General features: G+C 51.8%; 11 protein-coding genes across 11 annotated transcripts; 6 read left to right on the top strand and 5 right to left on the bottom strand.

The window, feature by feature from the left end:
- Nucleotides 1-2,049: 2,049 nt before the first annotated feature.
- On the top strand, nt 2,050-3,567 carry J4E90_002256 (uncharacterized protein; the record flags this gene model as incomplete). The annotated part of the gene is made up of 2 exons (XM_051431837.1): nt 2,050-2,336; nt 2,655-3,567. The coding sequence occupies 2 exons, from the start codon at nt 2,050-2,052 to the stop codon at nt 3,565-3,567; spliced, it is 1,200 nt and encodes a 399-aa protein (XP_051294971.1).
- Nucleotides 3,568-4,652: 1,085 nt separating this feature from the next.
- On the top strand, nt 4,653-6,578 carry J4E90_002255 (uncharacterized protein; the record flags this gene model as incomplete). Its single annotated transcript, XM_051431836.1, has 1 exon — nt 4,653-6,578. The coding sequence occupies one exon, from the start codon at nt 4,653-4,655 to the stop codon at nt 6,576-6,578; it is 1,926 nt and encodes a 641-aa protein (XP_051294970.1).
- A 769-nt stretch (nt 6,579-7,347) lies between these two features.
- Nucleotides 7,348-8,190, top strand: J4E90_002254 (uncharacterized protein; the record flags this gene model as incomplete). Its single annotated transcript, XM_051431835.1, has 1 exon — nt 7,348-8,190. One exon carries the CDS (start codon nt 7,348-7,350, stop codon nt 8,188-8,190), a length of 843 nt encoding a protein of 280 aa, XP_051294969.1.
- A 2,114-nt stretch (nt 8,191-10,304) lies between these two features.
- Nucleotides 10,305-10,669, bottom strand: J4E90_002253 (uncharacterized protein; the record flags this gene model as incomplete). Its single annotated transcript, XM_051431834.1, has 2 exons — nt 10,305-10,598; nt 10,646-10,669. 2 exons carry the CDS (start codon nt 10,667-10,669, stop codon nt 10,305-10,307), a joined length of 318 nt encoding a protein of 105 aa, XP_051294968.1.
- Nucleotides 10,670-11,384: 715 nt separating this feature from the next.
- Nucleotides 11,385-12,964, bottom strand: J4E90_002252 (uncharacterized protein; the record flags this gene model as incomplete). Its single annotated transcript, XM_051431833.1, has 4 exons — nt 11,385-12,167; nt 12,215-12,356; nt 12,404-12,843; nt 12,893-12,964. The coding sequence occupies 4 exons, from the start codon at nt 12,962-12,964 to the stop codon at nt 11,385-11,387; spliced, it is 1,437 nt and encodes a 478-aa protein (XP_051294967.1).
- A 372-nt stretch (nt 12,965-13,336) lies between these two features.
- J4E90_002251 (uncharacterized protein) lies at nt 13,337-14,725 on the bottom strand (the record flags this gene model as incomplete). Its single annotated transcript, XM_051431832.1, has 6 exons — nt 13,337-13,556; nt 13,601-13,755; nt 13,799-13,975; nt 14,022-14,132; nt 14,385-14,528; nt 14,576-14,725. 6 exons carry the CDS (start codon nt 14,723-14,725, stop codon nt 13,337-13,339), a joined length of 957 nt encoding a protein of 318 aa, XP_051294966.1.
- A 410-nt stretch (nt 14,726-15,135) lies between these two features.
- J4E90_002250 (uncharacterized protein) lies at nt 15,136-16,638 on the bottom strand (the record flags this gene model as incomplete). Its single annotated transcript, XM_051431831.1, has 1 exon — nt 15,136-16,638. One exon carries the CDS (start codon nt 16,636-16,638, stop codon nt 15,136-15,138), a length of 1,503 nt encoding a protein of 500 aa, XP_051294965.1.
- A 616-nt stretch (nt 16,639-17,254) lies between these two features.
- Nucleotides 17,255-17,715, top strand: J4E90_002249 (uncharacterized protein; the record flags this gene model as incomplete). The annotated part of the gene is made up of 2 exons (XM_051431830.1): nt 17,255-17,262; nt 17,412-17,715. 2 exons carry the CDS (start codon nt 17,255-17,257, stop codon nt 17,713-17,715), a joined length of 312 nt encoding a protein of 103 aa, XP_051294964.1.
- A 308-nt stretch (nt 17,716-18,023) lies between these two features.
- Nucleotides 18,024-19,169, bottom strand: J4E90_002248 (uncharacterized protein; the record flags this gene model as incomplete). Its single annotated transcript, XM_051431829.1, has 2 exons — nt 18,024-18,275; nt 18,300-19,169. 2 exons carry the CDS (start codon nt 19,167-19,169, stop codon nt 18,024-18,026), a joined length of 1,122 nt encoding a protein of 373 aa, XP_051294963.1.
- A 1,186-nt stretch (nt 19,170-20,355) lies between these two features.
- SEC61 (translocon subunit) lies at nt 20,356-21,943 on the top strand (the record flags this gene model as incomplete). The annotated part of the gene is made up of 3 exons (XM_051431828.1): nt 20,356-20,365; nt 20,472-21,495; nt 21,547-21,943. 3 exons carry the CDS (start codon nt 20,356-20,358, stop codon nt 21,941-21,943), a joined length of 1,431 nt encoding a protein of 476 aa, XP_051294962.1.
- Nucleotides 21,944-22,706: 763 nt separating this feature from the next.
- On the top strand, nt 22,707-23,736 carry J4E90_002246 (uncharacterized protein; the record flags this gene model as incomplete). The annotated part of the gene is made up of 3 exons (XM_051431827.1): nt 22,707-22,926; nt 23,013-23,255; nt 23,312-23,736. 3 exons carry the CDS (start codon nt 22,707-22,709, stop codon nt 23,734-23,736), a joined length of 888 nt encoding a protein of 295 aa, XP_051294961.1.
- Nucleotides 23,737-23,955: the final 219 nt, after the last annotated feature.

Genomic DNA, 23,955 nt, shown 5'->3' with positions numbered 1-23,955 from the left:
GGCACAGCCTTCATCCCAGGCTAATCTGATCGAAAGTCTTATCGATCTCTTCCCTAGTTTCGTCTTTAGAAGCACCCTCCTTAATCTCAACCTGAGCTATCTTTGCATCGGAGCCGTGTTTGTTGACCCATTCTTTGATTGTCGAATTATCGGCTTTCTTGTTCCCCTGAATGGTGTAGCGGTGCTTTCCGTCTGTTGTTCCCGCATAATCGAAGCGAATCCCATATCTTTCCTGGAGATTTGGTGATGTTGGCCAGGCGGTCCCGTGTTGCCTCGCTTTGGGGTTTGCGAGCTTCTCCCACCCATTCCCCTCAAACATGGCTTTGACGACGCCCTTGAGATGACTACGTGACATTTTGCTTGAAGTTCTTTAGATTTCAGTCATGAGTTAGTGTTCTGGACTCTGTAATTACGTTGTACGTACCCAATATCGCTGAGCTGTGTACAATTTCGAAGCCGGAGTGTGGGTACAAGGGATGTCGAACTGCTTTGGATCTCGATGTGATCAACTGCTCTGATGTTTCGATAATGAAGACAATGGTCGAGGATACAATGCATTATATACTACTATGTCTGGCGCTTCTAACAGGTTTACAGATACTGTGTGACTCTTTCTATGAGTCTATTCATGACTTGCTTGTTGTTTCCCGGGTGCAGCTTTTCATGACTCCTGTTTCAAGATTACGCATGAGCCAAAGAACAAGCTGAAAATACCCCGTTACACGATGTTACATATATTGGTCAGTGTTTGTGGGGCTCTGAAGCAGGTGATGTGTTTACAAAGGACAGAGCTACGGAGTCACAGACCGAGCCTAATGCTATATGCTAGCTTTTAGGAAACTCTGTGGCTGTAAGAGCATGATCTATATATGCTGCTACGAATAGATGTATTGAAATATGCTAGGCACAATTTACCAAATGATATTGAACCTGGGTTCACGGTGAAAGGAAAATGGCTATTACACAGCACTCGTGGCAATTCTACAGGACGGCGATGTAGTTTGGTGACCACCAACATTATTGCTGCTATGCGTCCACGTGTTTGGTACGATACTGCGAGCATTGAGTAAATTCATTCCAAAGTTTCTGGTAGTCTCCTTTACTTGGGTAACTTCGACCCTTCAAGATCGTCAATTATAGACACGAGGGCCATTTCCAGGTACCTGATCTTGTACGTCTCTGGAAACGAGGAACAAAGCGCATGGTGAGCCTCTGGATGCTCTGACAATGAGCGATCATAGCTGGATCCATTGTTGGTGTAGATACAGACTTCTGGGAAGGTCCGCGGGTTCCAGTACGGCACCCACCTGGGCACCTGCAGTGTCGGGGATTGAACCGCTATCAGGCCCATCTATTGACTCCGTTTACATGGGTGACACCCTAAAGTCCTGATAATGTTGATGTTATGTACATAAGTCGGGTTTCCAGCCGTGTCCGCGCAAGGTGGTCTAGCTGTGTTGGGGATAGTGGCTGTGCTGAGGTGTGCACGGACGTCCTTGCGTCAGACATCCCCACGATCTACACCTGAGCAGTGACACCTAACTGCATTGTCTCAACGCTAGGCCGACCTGCTACCCGCGCTCGGTCACATCCAACTAGATAAGTAATGACGGTTCGCAACAATCTTCTCGCTACAGCCACCTTGTGACCTCGGAAACGAAGCGCTGTGACTCGTCTTTGTAAAGCGACACGGCTTTTTTGGAAATGACTACCTTGAGGAGTAGTATGGCAACAATGAGTCTTACTAATGCACGCGCCACGCGTTGTGTCAGGACATTGTGCTTAAAAACTGGCTTCCCATCTTTCTCAGTTAGCATCCGCCATTACACATCGAAGCCCATACGTAAGATGGAACACAGTCGCAACCTCCCTGAACTATTCGAATTCACCTCCGGAAGATGGATGTACGTCAGCCTGTTCAATCTCAAAAAGGAGCGAGATCTTTGACTAATCTTTCCGTTCAGAGTCAACGAATCGCTCCGCCTTGCTGAGCGACATCTGGTCTTCGATGTTGATGAGCTTAAGAAAACTGCCGCGAAAACAGTCAACATGTCTCCATCGAACATCAAGAGCTTCGAAAAATTCGCAGAAGGTGGTCACAACCGCATCTTCACTATCACTATGGACGATTCATCCACGCTACTCGCCCGTCTTCCATACCCGTCAACTTTACCACGACGTCTGGCGGTAGCGAGTGAAGTCGCGACACTGGACTTACTCCGCAGTCACGAAATACCTACACCTCGTGTTCTAGCCTACTCGACTGGCGAGGACGCTGTCGGTGTAGAATACATGCTGATGGAAAGACTACCGGGGAAGCCTCTCAGCGGCATCTGGTTCAGCTTAGCCGAGGAAGAACGATGCAAGATTCTTCATCAGATAGTTGCAATGGAAACCAAGCTTTTCGCGATCAAACTTCCTGCCAATGGGAGCATATACTATTCTCGCGATCTGCCTCCAGAATGCCCTCGAATCGACTTGCCGGGATGCAATAGCGGTTTATGCATGGGGCCGTACACGTCTACGCGATGGTGGCATAGAGAACGAGGGGATCTAGATATTGACCGAGGCCCTCGTAAGTCTTTCCCATTCTTATTTAGAGACTAGCCGAGTCTGATTCACATAGATGTCGATCCTCAGCTCGTTCTTCGAAGTCATGCTGAGAAGGAGCTGGTATGGACCCGCAAATACGGACGGCCACGGCACCCATTTTATCGCGAATACGCTGAGTCATTTGGATACAAAAAGCAAGACCCTCAAGATCACGTTCAATCGCTAGGAGATTACATGCGTCTCGTACCTCACCTTGTACCTAGAGACGCGACAGTGCATTCGCCCACCCTCCGGCATCCAGATCTCTCTCCTAATAACATACTTGTATCTGATGATCTTCAAATCACCGGCTTCATCGACTGGCAGCACTCCGAAGTTCTCCCTGCTTTCCTCGCCGCGGACATACCAGCGGCATTTGCAAACTACGCAGACGAAGAGTCTCGAAGCTTTATGGAGCCCAAACTACCGGAAAATCTCTCTTCTATGGCTGAAAATGAGCGTGCTGAGGCAGAAGAACTATACCGCCGACGACACATACATTTCTGGTATCTTGGCCTCACTCAGATGCTGAACGAGCCTCATTGGCAGGCTTGTACACACGACGGAACTTTCATGACACGTCAGATATTTCACGATGCCGGCGCTCCGTGGCAAGGTGACAATGCTCATCTCCAGATCGGTATCGCGGATGTTGTGGAAGAATGGCCAGTGTTTGCATCTGCCACCGCAGACGGCACGGTTCCGCCATGCCCCATCGTCATATCCGAGCAAGAGATGCAGAGAAGAGCAGATATGCGGAAGTCACTGCACGAAGGCAACATGTTTAGGGAAGAATTATGCGAGAAAATGGGTGTATCCCATAGCGGGTACACATCGCACGAAGACTTTGACTTCGCGAAAGAAAAAGCAAGCAAGGCAAAGGAATGCATAGTGGACAACCTGAAAGACGACCCGGAGGAACTGGAAAGAGCCTTACTTACTTGGCCTTTTGATGACTATGACGAGAATGAATAAGGTCATTGTTCTCGTCCTCCACGTACACTATTAGCATATGAGCGTTAGAGCGTAACGACGTGAATATCACTCCACTTATGTGATTGTACACCATCCTTCAGAGACACTCACACAAGACACGTTTGTGACATCGCAAGTTCTGTTGCACGCGCTGTATCTGACAAGCGCCCGTACATGTGTGGTGGAGACTGGAGATGGTTATATGGGTGATGCTGTCGTGCAACTCAATTGTAGAACCACCTGGCACACCGTTGTGTACAAAGCAGTCGCGCAAGGCTTGCGCATGCGATACGTTTCTGCATGTGAGAGTCAAGACCTCGTAAATTCACACCCACATGAGCTTGTTGAGCCCACGTGTTTCTGATGCTGCCTCCAGGGCTGGTCTGTCAGCCTTCTTTTTCGATACGTCATCACTCCGGATCTCAGGCCACCATCATCAAAGATCGCGCTTCAGGGGCACAGCCTCATCACCAAACTTCCAGTCCATCCGTCACAGCGGTCGCGCAATTCGATATAGTAGCTTGCATCAGCTGCGGTACACAGCCAAGGCGGAAAGACAGGCGTTACGCGCCAGGAACCGATTTTGGGAACGCGTGGGACGCACACGGCAAATCTCTCACCACCCAGACCGCGCCCTCGCTCGCGCCGAACCACCCCACATCAGCCTTCAACATCATGTGCATTGGGAAGCTTTTGCCTGCTGCATCTTGCGGGCGGTGCTTGGTGCCTGCTCGACTACTGGCTTGGACATGCGATTGATGATGTGCTCTGACACCTGATTGGCCAGTCCAGGCGTAAGAAAAGAAGAAGCTGAGGCTGAGGCAGTCAACCATTTTCCAAATGTGGGCTACGGTAGGCTCGCTCCTGATGCGTTCGCGGGACGTTGAGTCCTTCCCACGCTCAGCTCGCGTCTGTAGGAATGAAGCCTTATAACAAGGCTTCGTACCGTTTACCCGCTCATTACGACTGCATCTTGTTCGATAAGACACCATCTGGATAATCGAACGAAAGTTCCTTCACGGAAAGCACGACTTGAGATCATCAAACACAGCACCTGCGGAAAGATCAACTAACTGGCTGGCAAAATGGCATACGCCGAGCGCCTTCCATTGTTGGACGAGAAGGCCGCACATGCCTATCAACTGCAGAGGGAGGATGAGACTTTCCAAAACTCGACGAAATCAGCGGAGCGAAGTCTAAGCGACATCCTACGCCATGTTGTTTTACTACCCCTTCTCTGCGGTTTCGCCGTGTACGGATCCTATACCTTTTGCAGACGATACCTTCTCCAGGACACCATGTTGTTAGTGCCAGCACAGGAAAGCCCCACTTCTTTCAACTACACATGTCTACCAGGACAGGCTTGTTGGCCGACCATGAACGATTGGAACGCTTTCAATCAGAGCATCAACGGCAACCTCCGGCTGACGGTACCTTGGGCCGCCCCATGCTACTCAGATCCGTCGAGCACGCAATGTCAAGAGGTCGCGAAGAACTACGGCGATGGCGTCTCACGTACGAAACACTATGGATCGACGGAGTTTCTCGATTGGGAGAAGTGCGACACGTCGCAATGTGCACTCAACTCTTTCAATACCTCAGAACCTGTTTCCGGTACCTGCTCGCTTGGTAGACTCTCCTCATACCATGTTAAAGCTGAGACTGGGGATGATATCAGCAAGACCTTGCACTTTGTGCGCAAGCATGGAATTCGCCTTTCGATTCAGAATACTGGACATGACTACTATGGACGATCAACTGCACCAAACTCTCTGGCAATCTGGACTCACAATATGAAGGACACCCAGTATCACGAAACGTTCCAGCCCGAAGGCTGCCAGACTCGCTATGACAACATTGGAGAGATTGGTGCCGGTGTCCAGGCCCAGGAGGCGTGGGAGGCCTTTGAACCTCACGGCATGCATGTCACTGTCGGAGCCGTCGCCTCTGTCGGCATCGCTGGTGGATACGGTCAAGGAGGTGGTCATGGTCCGCTGGGTCCCAAATACGGCTTGATGGTCGACCAGGCTGTCGAATTCGACGTCGTCACTACCGACGGGGAACAGCGCACCATTAACGAATGCAACGACCCTGATCTATTCTGGGCAATGCGCGGAGGCGGAGGCGGAACCTACGCTGTGCTCACATCTTACAAGTTCCAGCTCCACCCAGCCGTTCCTATCAACGTATACAGCTTCCAAGCTCACTTTCCCGCGCCGAAGAACATCACCGAGTCGAAGGTACATCGCGACATCATCACCGGGCTTGCCGCAAACCAAACGCTATTTGCCAAGCATGGAATCGCTGGATACAATTTTGTGCTCTCAGATCGCGTCGTGTTCTTGCAGGTCCTGCCCTCTAATGACAGGGAGGCGATCAAAGACATCACGTCCCAATGGCACGACTTCTTGACAAACTACTCCGGTCTCGGCATCACCGAGAATGAGTATCACTCCTTCAAGAAGTTCTCGCAATGGCATGAGTTCACGGAAAGACCCGAAATATCTCGCAATGGACCCGTGGGTCTAGGCTTCAATGGCGCAGGGCGCTTCATCCCCAAGAGTCTCTTTAACTCGTCCCACAATATCGATCGACTCGTTACCGCGATAGTCACCGCGATGGAATTCTCGCGTGCCAACCATGGCAGTGGGGGTGCTCAACTCTACGCGACTGGACCGGACAATACTCCTGACAACGGTAAGACCAGCGTAAATCCTGTCTGGCGGGACTCGCTATGGGAAATAGTCATGGGTCAATTTTGGACGACTGCTACACCGCCAGCGGCTCGCTCGCAAATCCAAAAGACTGTCTCTGCTACGATGGACATCTTGAAAGTCGTTACACCGGATGGTGGGTGCTACTCGAACGAAGGTGATTGGACAGAGGAGAACTGGCAACAAACGTTCTTTGGGGTGCACTACGAGAGATTGCTCGCCGTGAAGAGGCGCTACGATCCAACAAATCTGTTCAACTGTTGGAAGTGTGTGGGTTGGACGGGATATGATGAGTGAGTATCATGGTCTAGATGTTGCAAACAAGAGCTAACTGCCACAGCCCAATGTACTCCTGCTATGCGCAAACTCGACAGGAGCCGAGGCCTTCCGTGCCTCTTGGACCTGTTGGGTGAGCGGATCGCGTCTATCAGCGATTACCTCCATCTCTAGCAGTCAACGTCGCGCAAGCCATGGCCGTCATTTTTGTCTTACCCTGGAACTTTGCGGTGTCTTTCTTCTCGGACTGTCTTGCTAAAACCATCATTGTTTTTGTTTGCATCGCAAAGCAATTTACACTATTCACATTCAGGCAAACTCCCGCCTCAATCTCTCGTGCCATTTTCGGGGCCAACATGCACGTGCGGTGCGCCGACGCCGGTGCGTTGCCCACCGCCGCAACGCGAGGGCAACCTGGTGAGCTTCACCGGCTCGTGAGAGAGCAACGTGTGGGGGCCGTGTGTGTTGCGTCTCCGTTTGTGCTCATCTAAGGCCTTGCCATTGGCAGGCCTCTGATTGGCCGGCCCCCATTTATTCACCGGCCGTCCAACGGGGCCAACGCGCCCCAACGTGGCATATAACTGTAGTCCACGCTCACTTGCGCTTTCAAACCCCCGGGTGACGCAGGATCATAACAATAACAACAACAGTTTCCCCAGCGACTTTTACTCCCACACTCCTTTACCTGCTCCGACCCACATCACGCGACACTCAACTGCCTCACCATACTCACTCGAACCCGTGTCTACTTACGCCATCAGGTCCAGAATCCGATTCAAGATCACTCACGATGCACTTCAACGTCATCGTTGCGCTTGCACTGCCGCTACTCGCCACGGGCGCACACATCGGATATCGCCACGGTCACAACCATGAGAAGATTGATCGCCGTGCCATACAGACAGACGTTGTTTTCGTCACAGAGACTATCATCAAGACCGTCACCATCGAGTCGGCTGCAAGCTCTGCGGCCTCTAGCTGCACGGTTACTACCACAGCTGCAGCGCCAGAACTGTCCATGACTGTCAAGCTCCCCGACAAGGGCATTCCTGACGACGCATCCACTTTCACGTCTTCTGTTGCTCCTTCAGCTACTCCTTTGTCTTCTCCAGGTGGTCCATACGCTACTCTCGATTCCATTCCGAACCAGGCCATCATCGTCAACTCATGCGACTACGATGTCTACGTTTCTTCAATCGGCGATGAAGAGAGCTGTGACAACGGACCGGGAAGCGATTGCGTAACCATATCCGCTAACAGTATGTATACTGAAGCAATCCGTACCTGTCACAAGTCTGGTATCTCCCTAAAGGTCGCAAAGGCTAAGGATATGGCCCTCCCAATGCAATTCGAATACACAGTCTGGGATGACCACGTCAAGGTATCTTACGACATTTCGTACCTCGATTGTATGACCAAGAACGGGACCAACTTTGACAACTGCGCCGGCCACGAGAAAGGCATTCAAGCCGCTGCCAAGGACGGCCCAGTCTTCCAATGTGTCGCAAATGAGCCATGCGCTCAGCAGGCCTACGTCGTTCCCGAATTCGGATACCTGCCTGACGCCCCAGTTGGCGGTTCGACCATCGACAAGGGCGTTGCTTTCGAGATCTGCGCCGGTAACAGATCGTAAGCGTCGCCGCCGCGTGGAAAGAATTTTGCTCATAAGGTCACGACCTGAACATTTCTTTCCCGTTTGAACCGAACGAAGGGATCCGGCTATCTCTTTCACGAACATGATGGAGCAAGAGAGTGTGTGTTGTCTGACTATAACGATCTCTTCCAAACACTTTCTAACAATCTACGGCAGGCCCTGGATTACTTTTCGGGGTAGACAACTACACGGCCTCATGTTTCTTCTCTTCTTTGGTTTTCTTTCCATTGTATACTCTTGACTTCGAGGCTTTCTTATCTCCTTCTTCTTCGAACAAGGGCATACACGAGTGGCGTTGGAGGATTTTGGGTTATGATCCTGGCGCATGGTTGGCAGCGGATGCCGGTGGTTTCCCTTATCTGGATAGCTCTGGCGAGCAGGAACAGATAGTTCGCTTATGAGTCTCAATCAAGAGCATAGCACAAACTCTGCTTTCATCATGCGTTGATGTTGGTGACGTGAGGGCCCAGTGGCCGATGACATGCACGAGACGCTCAGACATTTCGGAGTCCTATGCGCAGCTTCGCCGCAACGCGGTACCCATGCACCGCCAACCACGGTTGGCTCCAACTTCCGTACAACGTCCTGCGGCGTAGACACCGCGACCATTACCGCTCGATTTTGTTACATCATTACCTGCATGCGCTCGACCCGAAGTCATCGCCGTACTCGAGCATACCACGACTAGATAAGCCCACGATGTAGGATTTGAGTGTTTACTGACCCATAAACTACTCATGATGGATTACTCACTTCTTCAGTCATGCACTGCGCTGTCATGAACATACTCTTTTCTCATGTAAATGTCTTCTCCTCTTCGCATTCTTCTTCTTTCATACACTTCTACCCTCCTAATACGACCATCGCCGTTGTAAAGCTTCTCGTAATACCAACATTCTTATCGAATCCAAACTCTCCATAACGACGCATAGCGCACCCAACTTCACACTACTAAAGCACGGTCGAAAATCGCTGTGCCACAAACCAACACCGACGAAATTCCAACATGGCCGTACTACGCGCATGCTCGCCCATTGCAACGGCCTTGATAGCTCTGCTCCTCCTACCGAGACCCGTCACAGCAGTGCCGCATAACCACGGGCACAAGCACATGCACCGACATGTCTCGTCAACCAACGACCTCATCACTCTGGGCCCTAAGACGCTGGCACGCCGAGATACAAGCTTGAACATAGGGGACCTTCCACGATATGATCCGGATGAGCTCAAAGCGGTCGCGCATTCCTGCAGCACTGGGCCAGCCGAACTTCCACTCAACCAGGGCGTACCCAGGCCTGTCAAGATCACCACGGTACCACAACTCGATGTCTTCCCACGTCCAGAAAGTGTGGGTGGCATGTTGACTATGCACAACTATTGTGGTTACGACCTCTACTGGTCCCACGTCAATGGGAAGAAGGTGCTATCTGACCCTGAGGATACCAAGGTGTTTGAAACAGGACATTTACCCGCTGGGGGAACGGAGACAAGACCCCTCGCAGGCGACAACATGAAAGTGTCGAAGACGGCGTCAGGGGATCAACCGGTGCAACTGGAATATACCCACGCTGGGGAGAAATTGTGGTATAACCTCAGTCTGATTGACTGTCTCGGTAGGAAGGACGCGAAGATTACCGCTGATATGACACATTGCGCGGGCCATGAAGCTGGAATACAAATGGGTCAGCCCGAATTCGCTTTTCAGTGTGAGGCTGGGAAGTGGTGCGATGATCAGGCATATCTGTACGGAGTAAGTCGCTATCCTTTGGATTGTTGAAGAAGTTTATTTGGAGGAAGTGATATATTGACGCTTGATTCTACAGGAAAACATCTGCAGACACGAGAACGCGATATACATGGGGAGGTTTGATCAGGGTGTGACTGCAGAGTTCTGTGTCGATTTGAAGGGCTAATTTGGATGTTGGTTGAGTGGTAAACAAATTCTGTTCTGTTAAGCTTCATTCATTCGTTCGTGCTTTGCGCATACATATAATTGATTCGCTCATTCCTACATACTTATCGACCCAAGTAGCCGTCATGCAAGGAGAACAGAAGTTCACTGACTCACAACCTGTGTCTGAAGTCCGCCTCGCCTAGCCTAGCCGACTTCTCAAGAACCTCCTCAACTGTCCGATAGCCCCCTCATCCAACGTCTGCGCACAAGAATCCGACTCGATATGCTGGAACAAGCTCGACAGCTTCGACATCGCCGCATCGCAAGTCGGGCACATGAATGGGGTAGCTTCATACAACGTATCCCCATCATCAAGCAGCTCATCCCGATAGTCCGCGTCGATGAACTGATCCCATCTATAGCACTCGGCTGCCAACTTGTTGAGATCGGTGGAGTCGATATCGCCGCAGGTGCCGCGTTCGAGATGGATGATCTATGATGGTAAGCGACAAGTTGTATTTGGTTGCATACATGACTTACCATGCCGCCGTAGGTCTTGAACATGCCCGTGCATTCGTAGCATTTGTACCTCGGTGTACGATGGGAAAGCTGATGCTGCGTATCGTTAGCACGTGACGCACATCTGCCATACAGTTGTACCACTTACCTGGTGAAGATTGCTCGGTGAGTCAAAGTGCCTCTCGCACTGGGTGCATACATTGGATTCTTCAACATGGTCCCAGTACTCCTTCGATCCAGGATGAAATAGATTTCCATCTCCATCGTTACAATCTTGGCACACGGTGTAACAGCCCTCGTCGCGGCAGTGCTCGAGCAATTCGTCCCGGGTATCGCCGTCAAAGTCGCATTTGGAGCAGTAGTGGTGCTCTGTAGAGTGGCGGACGTATGCATCGCGTGCGCCGAGAGTGCGGAAGGAGCGAACGCAGCGTTGACACCAGCTGTTTGGTGTTAGCGGAGGAAATGCAGGCATATTAGTCACTTACACAGCCATCTCAGGGAGTCTTGTTGTTGAATAGCGGCTAGTCGTAGGCTCCGCGGAAGGGTTTGATATCTTAGTAAGTAATGAGGAATTGCGTGAATGCCGCGTGAGCCTTGCATTGACCTGGGCACGTCGTGGTTGATCGGATGGCTGCCTGAATAAATGTGGCCCCATATCAGCGGCGCAAACAAATAACCGAAATAAAAAGAGTGAAAGCAAGCACAGCCGTACGTGTTCAATAATATATCTAGCTAAACGGCTATTCAGATAGCTTCATCTCTATGAACTCCATTCCTTAAACGCCTTCTGCTTTTGCCTGCTATTCCACTGTAGAGTCCTCGAGATACTGTCGATCCAATCCGTTCTCCTCTTGTTCAGTGGTAGCACGCTGGGGAACGGGAAGCGACTTGCGCTAATCGTAACGTAGTCGCCTGGCTTGAGTTCGACCCGTTCTCTGCCGTCAAAGCTGGCCCATGAACTCGTTCTCGCATCGTATGGCACACCGCATCGGAGCACGATGGTATCGGGGAGAATGATGGGGCGGAAGGAAAGGGTATGCGCGCAGATGGCGGTAACGAGAACCACTGGGTTGTCTGGATGGCAGAGCGATCCACCTGCCGCAAGATTGTACGCAGTGGAGCCCGTAGGCGTAGACACGCAAATACCGTCAGCCTGCACAGTCGTGAAATGCTCGTCGTCTCCGAATAGCTCGATAGACGACATAGTAGGGTTTGGGCCCCGGTCTACGACCACCTCATTCAAGATATTGTGTGTACCATCCGAGTAGTGTGTATGGTGGTCGTCAATTTCCTCCCCAATAAGTTCTTCGACCAGATCGCGACCCTCGCCGTCCCGTTGTTGGGATCGCATGACGGTAGCTTCGAAGCGGAGCCGCAGGCTGACTGTAATGCCGTCCGCGAAGGCGGTAGATAGGGATTGCGGGTATAGTTCGAAATCGAATTTGGTGAGGAAGCCGAGCGAGCCTAGCGAGAAGGCAATCGTTGGGGGTACAATGCGCTGGAAGAGCCATGACGCATACAAGACTGTGCCGTCACCACCGAGCTGTGTTGCTGTCAGCCATGAAGACTCCGCAGTATGACATGTCTTACCGCAAGGACAATGTCAAAGGTCTGTGGCTTTTGAGCGCACATCTCGTTGGTCCAGAATTTGAGCCGTCCTTGAAATTCCTCGTTCTCCAGCAGCCCAGCGGCGTCGAAGATCTTGTTGTCCTCCAACGTCTGCTCGACGTAGCTATGTCTCGTTAATCGCGTCCGTCGCTAGATAGAGCGACCACATACACCGTATACTCCGAGCTCTTCCGCAGAAGCCAGTCGGTCACCTCGCGCGAGTTCTTGATCAAGGCCTCGTCGTGCGCTTTGCCGAGGATGAAGATGTTCTTCACATGCAGCTTCAGCCTGATCTGTGACAGCTTCTTCGACAGCTCGCGTATTCCAAATGCCATATCTGACAGCTCCTTCTTGGTCAACAGCCGCGAATGTTGCGTCTGCTCCGAGCGCGCCGAGGTTGGGTCTTTGTCGACGCGCCGTTCCTGCGCGAGGCCTTCGTGCGATTGGGAGTGATCTTGTACGGGCAAGCCATCGTGCTTTTCGAGAAGGGAGTGTACGATACACGCGGTGGTACGGCGACCGTTCTCAGGGCGGGACGTCATCTTGCCAGAGGGTGGGGGGGCGAGCGAGGCTTTGCGACGATGGCCGCTATATCCGCCTTCGAAGACGACCTGCGATTATTGGTCAGCGCGTGGAGGAAGGGTGCAGTGGAGTAGGTACCTCTAGCGCATCGTCATGGCTGGTCACCTTGGTGATATTCTTGGTGTCTTGGTCTCCAAGCTCGCTCTCCATGAGGAAGTTAGCTTCAACGCGTCGTTATGACGTTTGGGGGGTGCATAGGTACCTCGATTGCTTCCTGAACGCCAGGGCTCAGCTGATCGAAATAACTCGTCGCCATGGCTGAAGTGCGCAAATAGTCCTGCGATTGAAAGGGCCAAGAGACACGGCTGCCCTTTTGTAGCCTTGCTGTAGCGCGAGCGTAACGTCGAAGGTGCAACAGTACTGCGGTTCTCGGCCCACTTTCCGAGGGGCAGGCACGCCCGGCCCCGCTTGCTTCCAATCATGTCCGCGCAACGCCGATGAGATCAGCCGCCGGCGTCCTTACTCATGCCTTTTGCTCAACCACCATCATTTTCGTGGTGGTAGTTTTGCTGACAAAGGATGCTACAGCGGAACCTCCACTGATTCTAGCACTTCCTCGATGACATCCTCAACCGTGACACCTTCAAGAACAGCCTTGACCGCTTCGAGCGAGCTGCCCCATTGCATGCTGCGCTCGTTCTCTGGTGCAGTGATGACAATGCGGTGTGGGTATATCTTGCGAGCAGCAAGGGCGATCATGGACGGGGAAATGTAGTCGAGGCCGTGAAGTGGGGCGAGCGTACTATGGCTGTCAGTACTATCCTGTTGGGATGGAGGACCACTTACTGTGCCAGCGTGTTGAAGTGTCTTGTTGCCAACGCAGAGATACCGCCTGCAACTGCTCGGTGCAGCCTCATGAACACGATGATATTATACAGATAGGCTCTTACTTCGGAACTGATCCTGACTTGCGATACCAGCTTCGTCAAGGTCTCGAGGTCCTGTCCTCGTTAGTACAGCGCGGTCGTACTACGGTCGACATACATCAGGCAGGAATAATGCTTGCTGCGGCTTATGCTTTCCTGGTTGAAATGGCGGCGTGTGAACTACGGAAGACATTGATGCGCCGTCGTCTGATGCATGATTCTTTTCTTGCAGCTCTTCAAGATTTGGCAGTCCATCATCTGCTTGATGCTTGTGCGAGATGAAGAACTGATCATTCTGAAGTATTGTTAGACTTTGTATCTAGATTTTAGGGTAGACCTACCAGATGCATGGTTAATCGCGGTGTATCTGAAGCATTCAAGGCAATGAACAAGAATGGTTTCGGGGCCGCATGTACTGCTGTCCTCGTGAAGTTCCGCTTGCCTCGTATCAGCTGTCTATCATTAGTTATGCTCGAGCAGAAAAGACGATTAATGCACCTCCAAGGCCTGGATTTGGACCTGCGGATTCGCCCTGTTGAGGTTTCTTGCTATAACAATGTTCGCGATGCGTTGGTTGTCCAATGGACTGAACGGTTTGGATGACCTCGATGTATGTCCGCCAGGCTTCCCAGGTGATACTGAAATGGACGAAAACTGGCCAGACATTAGTCGCTGGCAAATCAGTCTACACGAGCATAACTTACCTCCCCTCTACCACGCCCAGCTTTATTGCCGAAGTAGTCGTTCTCTTCTCCTCTCACAAGGATTCCGCTTCCGAAATCATCCAGCGTGGTGTGCTCGGTGCATTCCAGTACAGCCCATGTTAGTCCGAAAGTATTGGTAGCAACCTATCGTCGTAAGCACACAGGCAGTTCCACAGTGGGAAGCAACTCACGAGCTTCAACTCCTCAAGCACGTCACGGGTCAGTTGCCTTTCCGCTTCGATGATGCAATGTTGATCTGCGACCAAGCAGATGAGAACGGCAAGCTCCAGATCGCTCAGCGACTGCACTTTCTCCGTGATGCGATCTTCTGAGGCCTCCATTGTCGATACGATCTGAGAGGTCTTGTATCGTTATTGAGAAATTTCTGGAAGCCTGTAAGAAGGTCTGGCGACGAAAGTGCTGAACGCGTTGGAAGTCGCGTTCGGTGAGCGAGCAGGGTTAAAAGGACGCTAGACCGGAATCGGACTAGGTCTGGCTCCCTTGGAAGTCGCGCTGCATCCTGAGATCCGCGATGTCACCGCCAGAATACATTCACGGGAAGCAGCCCAGCATGCACACCACTACATATCTAAGTGATTTTGCAACATCAGTAGCTTCGCATCGTTACAGTACGTCGGAATACCGAGAGCCATAGGCATTGCCTAATGGACCACCCGTAATGCGCTCCTAACCCAGTTTCTACCGTATCAGACCCCATTTCTTCCCCGACATGGCACCTTCGCTCCAAGGCTTAGCCAGACTTCTTCACAGCGCCTCCAATCTCTTCTTTCGGCGTGCCGACAAGACGAAGACTCTTCCAAGTGGTTGACGGAGTAGTTTTGGGTACTGCTGGGGAGCTCAGTGCAGGAAAGGCTTCTGCGACGTGAGGGACCTTGTGCAGTGTAACAGTTGGGTTGACAGACGACTGAACAACAGCTCGACCAGTCCATGCGACACCGACGGCCGCTGGCTCTGCTGCGCGAATGTCCTCAGATCCGGTCTTGGTGCTTGACGCGCGAGAAGGCTTTGACTTTGGCGCAGGCTTCAACTCTTTCAATGCTTGCTCAGCTTCTTGTACCTTGCCCTCAAGTGCCGACTTCTTATCTTTTGAGTCGTTTATATCGGTAGTCGCAGTGTCTAGAGTGTTCTGCCAGATGGTTGCAAGCCCGTCTAGGTGTTGGAGTTCGGCGACTTGACGAGCGAACACCGCAGCTGTATCGGGGATATGTGGCTTTGAGACTGCTGATTGGCTCTCGTGATGCGGCATGGGGCCCGATGTAGGTTCTCTTGATAGCTTCTCGTACTCTCGCTTCAACTCATCGTAGTCGGTCTGAAGTACAGCCTTCTCAGTCTGGAGAACCTGGTTCTCGTTGCTGAGTTGGTCGTAGCCTTGTTGCAGAGCATTTGCCTGATCGTCGCGCTCCCTGTACTCCCTCTCTAGCTCCAATTTCGTCCGTCTCAGTAGCACTTTCTCTTGGTCTCCCTCCAGCATCTTGGCTTCTAGCACCTCTTTCTCTTTAAGCATTCTAGCGTGCTGCAAAGCCATTACATGAACTTTATTACCTGAGTCGATACGCTTCATCCCCTCGTCGTACACACGCTCTTTGACTAACTTTTCGACATTGGTGTAATAGCCCTTCGAAAGCTGACGATACTTGTCGTTCAATTTTCTTTCCTTTGCAGCAAAACTGCCTTCATCCATTTTCAGACTCAGCTCCAGCTCCTCTGCTTTGCGCTTTTCGTCTGAGAGCGCGACTTCGAACGCCTTCGCCTTCGCTTCTGATTTTAAAAGCACTGTCATAAGATTTGCCAGCTTTTGCTTGACAGCTCTGAGCTCCTCTATATCGGTTGGTCTGGTCGTCCAGAAAGACTCCAGCGTGACTAGCACCTGTGCGGCAAGTTCATCACGTAGTTCGTCGATTCCCAGACCTGTTGCTTGGTGACATGTACATTCGGGTAGAGCATCTTGGTAGATCTTCCACTCTGCCTGGGACAGTGGTTTGTCACCGATAAGCTTTGGCGGAGTGTGACCCTGACTGATACAATTTTGGGTCATCTGTGTGAGCCAGAGAGCTGCCTTGATCGAAGTGACCTTCTGCAATGCGGGGCTCAGAGCGTTGAAAAGCTTCTTTAGGCCGTCGAGTTCACCAGTGATTATTGCTCCGGTCTGAAGATCCAGGTAGTCGAAGCCCATCGTGTGCTTTTTGAGATCATCGCACACCTGACCCTCGAGGGCCGCTACTGTGATTTCCATGGTAGCTGATGAAAGCTCTGCCGGTAACCTGGAATACCGATCAGCTATCCACCTCAGTCTCGAAGTATCGTAGTATGCTTACTGGAGTGCGTGTACAGCGGTATCGTTTCGAGGTCCAGGGACGGAATCAGAACCAATGTGGGCACGCGTACGTGGCTCCGTAGAGCTGACGTCGGTATTAGTGTCTTGGTCGTGTGGTGAAGTGACAAAGGTCCGTGGTAGGAGCACAAAGCCTTGGCCCTTCTAGCATAGGGTGAGCGGATGCGGCGCCCGCAAACGAGAATGTAGGGCTAAAGACGCGTTCGTCAGGTAAACAAATGCGTTTGCTATTGCGAGCCTACGTCATCAGCGCGAAAATCCTCTCACCGAACTCTAGACATATCACACAAACTACTGCCCTACCTATCGTCATCTTCAACGATGTCATTCAGCTCGAAGCATCCAAGCAACGGTATAGCCAATCACCTCCGGGCCACGGCAGCGACGTTTACCCCACTGGCCTCCAAGAGCGACGCGAAGTCTCCTCACAATTACGAACGGCAGAATGATATCACCTGCGAGAGTTCAAGTTCTCTATCCCCACACGCTCAAGCAGACGAAACGTCAGACACCTCCAATGCCAGAGTAAACGTTGGAGCAGACGGATCTGAACTCAAAATTGCAGAGCGCGAGACGAAGATAGACTGCACATTCTGCGGTTCCCTCGATCAACCACTCCAATGCTGCCAGGCTCTCACACTTTCACATCCTTGCCCTCACTGCGACGAGCTCAGCCAACTCTTCAACCGCAAAACCAATGAACACAAAGACGAGATAGCCACTCTGCACGAAAAGCTACAGCGACTGGAAAAAGAGTCACCGGAACAAAAGTTCACCCGGTTATGCGGCGAGAAGAACACGAAGATTGATGGACTGAAAGCCGAGGTCGAGAAGATCAACAAGGAAGACGAGTCATTGAAAGTGGAGAACGATGAGTTGGAGAAGAAGCTGAAGGAGCTCGAGGCGGAGATCAAGAAGTTACAGCCACCTGCGACGTTCACGGTCAAGGAGAAGAAGACGAAAGGGAAAAAGAAGTAGAGTCTGGAAGTTCTTGAGGGCGTCATTTCTGCTGGCATTGTGTATGAGAAGCGCTCTTTGCCGATTACATGATGATTTGGCACTGCTTCTACCTCTTCGGCGCGGCTTTGTAGTCTCTCCGCTAATCAAACAATTGGCACTGATACCAGGAACCCAAGGCTGAAACTTCCCAGTATCCGCATGCACAGGCTAAGGTACATCGTATCATGTTACCTATCTAGAGTCCCCCAGACGTCGTCGAGCTTGTTCAAGCTTGGCGTCCAGCGATGCAACCTCTGCTTTCTTCTTCTCCATTCAACTTAGCCTGGCTAGGTCTCTGCAGGTCTTTCCATGGTCTCCTTGGACGTCTTGAGATCTGTGTTCTCTTTCTTTAACCTCGCATTCTGCTGCTCAAGCTCCTGAATTCTCGCTGCGGGGTCCAATACCTGCTTCAAAGCAGTGATAAGCCGGTGGTCCAGTGTCTTGGCTTCATACCGGGCGGTCTCGAGACTACTCTTGGTTATACTCAGAGTCTCATGGGTGAAGAGCTTGTCGACGCGCAGATCGGAGATTTCTTTGTCCTTCAAATCAGAGAGTTAAGCAACCTTCAAGTCGAATTGTTCTTTTAGTTGGGCAATCAGTGCCTGTAGTGGCGCGTAAACCGTCTTCATGACCTCGTGGCACAATCTCTCGGCGTCACGTTCTTGGGTCCACAACGCCGCCTCCTCATCGTGCAGCTGAATACTCAGCTCTGTTAAGGCAGCCTCGGAAGCTCTCTCATGTTCTTTATCATCGGGCTGTGCTTTTTGTAGCTTAGCAATTTGTTGGCTGATGCTCTCGATAGCGGTCTCGACCTCAGCAATCGCTTCGCCAGCACGTTGGCCTTCGGAAACAAGAAGAGCTATCGAATCATGCATTCTTCGCAAACACACATAAATTGCGATAAACGGCGTCTCCTTTCCGTCTAGCTCCAAGGTTGTTTTGACCCACTCCAGGAAATCGTTTTGTGTTGTGGCCTCATGCGTCGCGTTCTCTGTTGATGGAGTAGTCGCGGATGGTATCGCTGCAGATACAGGATTGTCCGGACTGAACAGCCCGCAGACTGCGGATAGCCACTTTTCTGTACTCTCCAAATGCTGTTGACCAAAGGGACTTCCCGTTGGACTTCCGGTAGAGTCATGCTTGCTGGAAACGCCCTGAACACCGGCGAGGCCGTTGTCATCTGGCCTTTGGAAGTGGAAGCCTCCCTCATCAGCTGATGTAGGCGCCATGGATTCCTCGGTCTGGCCTTCCGCTGGTGGGTGGGGAGAGGACGGGAGGAAGCGGGTTCCCCGAGAATTGTTTTGGGAGTTATGATCTGTGCGCGTTTGCTCTGAAGCAGTCTCAGTATCGACTGGTGAGCTGCCATCTGACTTTTCAGGGTTTTGCAATTCGTCTTGATCGGCTTTCTCATCAGTTTGAGACGTGCTGGACATGATGTGGTTTGAGACTGATCCAGTCGCGTTTTGTAGGTGTTTGGTCGTCCGACGTGCGTCGCGCTGATGGAATGATAATATGGTCGTACCTTTGGGGCGGTCTATCAGGCAGGCGGTTGTTGTTCCCGGAAGTCGGTCAGGTTTTGGAAAGCAGTATAAGTGTCAGGGTTAGGCGGGAGTTGCGATGGAAGTTGTTGGTGCTTGTTTGTTCTATGTCATAACGGGAAATCGCGCTGGGACCTGCTGTACAGCCTTGGAGAACAGTCCATAAAATGACCGGCTCTTGTGACACAATCAGTCACCCTTTGTTCTTCGTAATATACTCTACCCCACGTCGCCTGCATAATCTTCTCTTATTACCCAACCTTTTTAGAAAGACCTCGACCTAGTCCAACTCTCCAAACCCATCGGCTCGACCAGACTTCAACTACGTAGAAATGCCAGAAGAGATGCCAGAAAGCAGCGCCCAAGAAAAGCGCGACTACATCAAGGCGTTGAAAATACAGATAGAGGAAGCAGAAGAAGAAGACAAGAGGCTAGAAAGAGATCTAGAAGAGCGGAGGCAGGAGCTGAAGGAGCTGGAGGCCAAAATTAGGGAGAAAGAAGGTATACCATCAAACTAGACATGGAAAAGAAGATGGCGATGAAGAAATGAGTAATAGGTAGAAGGGCAGCTTCGGTCAGGTCTTGGTTGATGTGAGGCGGTCTCACGATGAATTTCACGGATTATATGACAGTAGGAAGGCCCCACACATATACGCAGCTGATGAGTGTTCTTTTATTTGGACAAAGCTGTGAATGGCAGTCGGTTCCCATCGTGCTCGTTGTTCAAGGATCGCGCTCCGCGGTGGTGTTGATGAATGCATGCAAAGGCCGCGACGCGAAGGCAAGACTGCGCATCCAATGGCATCTGCCACTTCCTGACTCGAATGCGAAACCCGAACGGTGAAAGCTCAAACCCCACAAATATCAGAACAGCGTGGCCTCTTGGGAGTTTGGTGGGAGATTCGCGATAGCTCAGGGACGGAGCTACGGCTAGCGCGCGCACGGGTAATTTCCCCAGCGACACGTTGCGAAAGCTCATGAAGCAAACCCCCTCTCCATCTTCCATCAACTGGCTGTTCGCAACCACCTTCTTCACCTTCTCGTTGTCTTCTTTCTTGTCTCTGGGCCATAGTTCGCAATCATGAGCGGCCGTAAGTCTCCATTCCACCTGTCAATGGCCCGGCGAGGCGTGCGCGCAACACCTGCGAGGAATTAATCACGGCGCGGACGAACACCACAGCTAACAGTTGCACGTAGTACGGTTCCTCGATCTCGTCAAGCCTTTTGTGCCTCTGGTTCCTGAAATTCAGCTGCCAGAGAGCAAGGTCCCTTTCAACAACCGCCTGGTATGGACCGGTCTTACCCTCCTCGTCTTCCTCGTCATGAGCCAGATGCCGCTCTACGGAATCGTGTCGTCTGATACCTCCGACCCGCTATACTGGCTCCGCATGATGATGGCGAGTAACAGAGGAACGTTGATGGAACTGGGTATCACCCCCATCATCACCTCCGGCATGGTTTTCCAGCTCCTCGCGGGAACCCACCTCATCGACGTCAACCTCGACCTCAAGTCTGATCGCGAGCTCTACCAGACCGCGCAGAAGCTCCTCGCTATTCTCCTGTCTTTCGGTCAGGCCGTCGTCTATGTCATCTCGGGTCTCTACGGACAGCCATCCGACCTCGGTGCCGGTATCTGCGTTCTCCTCGTCATTCAGCTGATGATCGCTGGTCTGATCGTTATCCTCCTCGACGAGCTCCTCCAGAAGGGCTACGGTCTCGGCAGCGGTATTTCGCTCTTCATTGCCACCAACATTTGCGAGTCCATCATGTGGAAGGCTTTCTCGCCCACCACCATCAACACTGGTCGCGGTCCTGAGTTCGAGGGTGCTCTCATTGCCCTTGTCCACCTGCTCTTCACCTGGCCCAACAAGACTGTTGCGCTCAAGGAGGCTTTCTACCGCCAGAACCTCCCAAACGTCATGAACCTGATCTCCACCGTCATCGTCTTCGGTGCTGTCATCTACCTCCAGGGCTTCCGCGTTGAGATCCCCGTCAAGTCCGCCCGCCAGCGTGGTGTCCGTGGCTCATACCCCGTCCGCCTGTTCTACACCTCCAACATGCCCATCATGCTGCAGTCGGCTCTGTCCTCCAACGTCTTCTTGATCAGCCAGATGCTCTACAACCGTTTCTCCGACAACCTCCTCGTCAAGCTTCTTGGTGTCTGGGAGCCCAAGGAAGGTTCCGCTCAGCTTTTCGCTACCTCCGGTGTCGCCTACTACATGTATGTCTAGTCATAGTTCACACTACAGAACCAGCCACTAATTAGCTCCAGGTCTCCCCCTCTCAGCATCACCGAGGCCCTCTCCGACCCCTTGAAGACCGCCATCTTCATCGTATACATGCTCGTCGCTTGCGCTGTCTTCTCTAAGACCTGGATCGAGGTTTCCGGCTCATCTCCCCGCGATGTTGCCAAGCAGCTCAAGGAGCAGGGTCTGGTCATGGCTGGTCACCGTGAGGAGTCCATGTACAAGGAGCTCAAGCGCGTCATTCCTACCGCGGCTGCCTTTGGTGGTGCCTGCATTGGAGCTCTGTCCGTCGGCAGCGACCTTCTCGGTGCTCTCGGCAGCGGTACTGGTATTCTCCTTGCCGTAACCATCATCTACGGATACTTCGAAATTGCCGCCAAGGAGGGCGACATGGCCGGCCTCAAGGGTATGGTCATGGGCTAGATTAGCCCATAGGGATATTGGATTTTTGATTTGAACGACGGATGGGTTGGGGCTGGGGTGCTTCGCCGCACATTGTAACATATGATCTAAGAACAAAAGTTTACGAAGGTCTCTGGCATCACTTTACGTACTGCAGCATGGCGTCTGGCTAGGCTCACGATGTCGGCCCTTCTCTAATGTATCATTGTTAACCCTTAAACTGCGTTTGGACCTGATCGCACCTGCAGTACCTATTCACTTAAAGCACTCACGTGCTCAGCCTTGGCGTGTTGCTCCTGGCGCCTTACTCATCGAGCTCCAGTCGTTCTTGCCCTGTCTGTTGCTTGCATAGGTATCGCATCCAACGACAAGTATGCCTCCGCCCTCATCAAGAGCCCACGTCATGGATTCAACCTTCAACGGCAGTATCGCATTGGTCAGCTTAGCGAATGCGAAATGTGGCTTACGTGCGTATCAAACCGCCACGCTAACGCATGCTGCGGTCTGCGATGCGAAAGTCTGGGCATTGCGGCCTAGGAAACATCGTCATACACAGCATTGAGGCGTTTTACACATGGGTAATGCGAAGATTAAGCGAATGCGATGTACTGCTGCGGATGCGAAATCTGGTCATGATGCAGTGCGTGTCTTCAGTTTGGACGACTACATAAGATGGGGTTGTCGCTGTTGAAGGTGAGGTATTGCAGCTATCTGTTTCACTTCTTTCTCGAGTTCTAGTACTCATACTTGATCGTTTCGCTCGGACTCCGGTTGAACCGTCATCATGGCAAGCTCACTTAGCATCGCTCATGCTACGCTGGACTGGAAACGACAAAATCCACCCAAAGGACCGGACTTCGATTGGGAAATGTACCGTTATGTTCCTTCCATTGCTGGAGCGATCGTCTGTCTCGTCGTATTCCTCGTCATGGCTCTTCTACATTTGTACCAGTTTCTCAAGTCGAGGAATCGGATCATCGTCTTTGTTGTTATCGGCGCATTATGTACGTTATATCCTCCTGATGATCTCTCACATACCAGTGGCACTCCATACGCAATGTCTTTGAACTTTGCTAACACTCGATTGCAGGCGAAGTTGGCGGATACGGCGCACGCATCGCTTCTCACTTCGATAATCAAGCCTGGGGCCCGTACATCACTCAAGGTGTACTGACGCTTGTCGGTCCTCTGTGGTTCGCCGCAACCATATACATGATGCTTGGCCGTACCATCAGACTCGCCGGCGGAGAAGACGTCAGTCTGATCCCAGCGAGATGGTACACGAGGATCTTTGTCACCGCGGATGTTACAACGTTGATCATCCAGGGCTTAGGTACGTAGACTCGACATAGATGAAGACCGCATGAACATAAGCTAACGACTTAACAGGCGCCAGCATCATGGGCACCATGCAACTCGCCCTCGCCCTCGCAGGCGAGAAGATCGTCATCGCGGGGCTCGCACTCCAAGTCGCTACCTTTATCGTCTTTCTCGTTGCCTCATTCGACTTCCAAATTCGCATGAACAAGAAAGCCGATCATCCCTCAACAGACTGGAAGAAGATGCTATACATACTCTACAGCGTCAGTGCGCTGATCTTGTTCCGCTGCACATTCAGACTCATCGAGTATGCCATGGGCAACGCTGCGTATCTGATTGCGCATGAATGGACGTTGTATTGCTTCGATGCTGTGCCAATGTTTTTGGTCTTGGTGCTGTTGCTGGTTCTGCAGCCGAGTCGCTATGTTGAGGGAAACTTGGGGAAATCGCGACTGGACAGCGATGGCGAGGTCGGCGTTGTGGAGAGAAAGTGAAGGGTTTTGGCAATTTGGTCAGTACTTTCAGCGCGCTTGAAGCAACTTTCCGGGGCGTCCTCTATTTTCCTAGGCGCAATACATTTTGCCTAATCTCTTCAGTCTGCTCAAGACATCGTCTTTTCGGTGAGTCTTGGTATGTGTGCCTGAACCCACGCAGGCGAAACATCTCGAATGCCTTCGACTTTGTACAGCAGGCTACAACATGATTTCACATGC

The sequence above is a fragment of the Alternaria incomplexa genome (assembly GCF_024043165.1).
Source record: "Alternaria incomplexa strain BMP 0042 chromosome Unknown scaffold_2, whole genome shotgun sequence".
Classification (NCBI taxonomy): domain Eukaryota; kingdom Fungi; phylum Ascomycota; class Dothideomycetes; order Pleosporales; family Pleosporaceae; genus Alternaria; species Alternaria incomplexa.
Note: the sequence above shows the minus strand (reverse complement) of the source record. Positions and strands in the feature narration are given on the sequence as shown.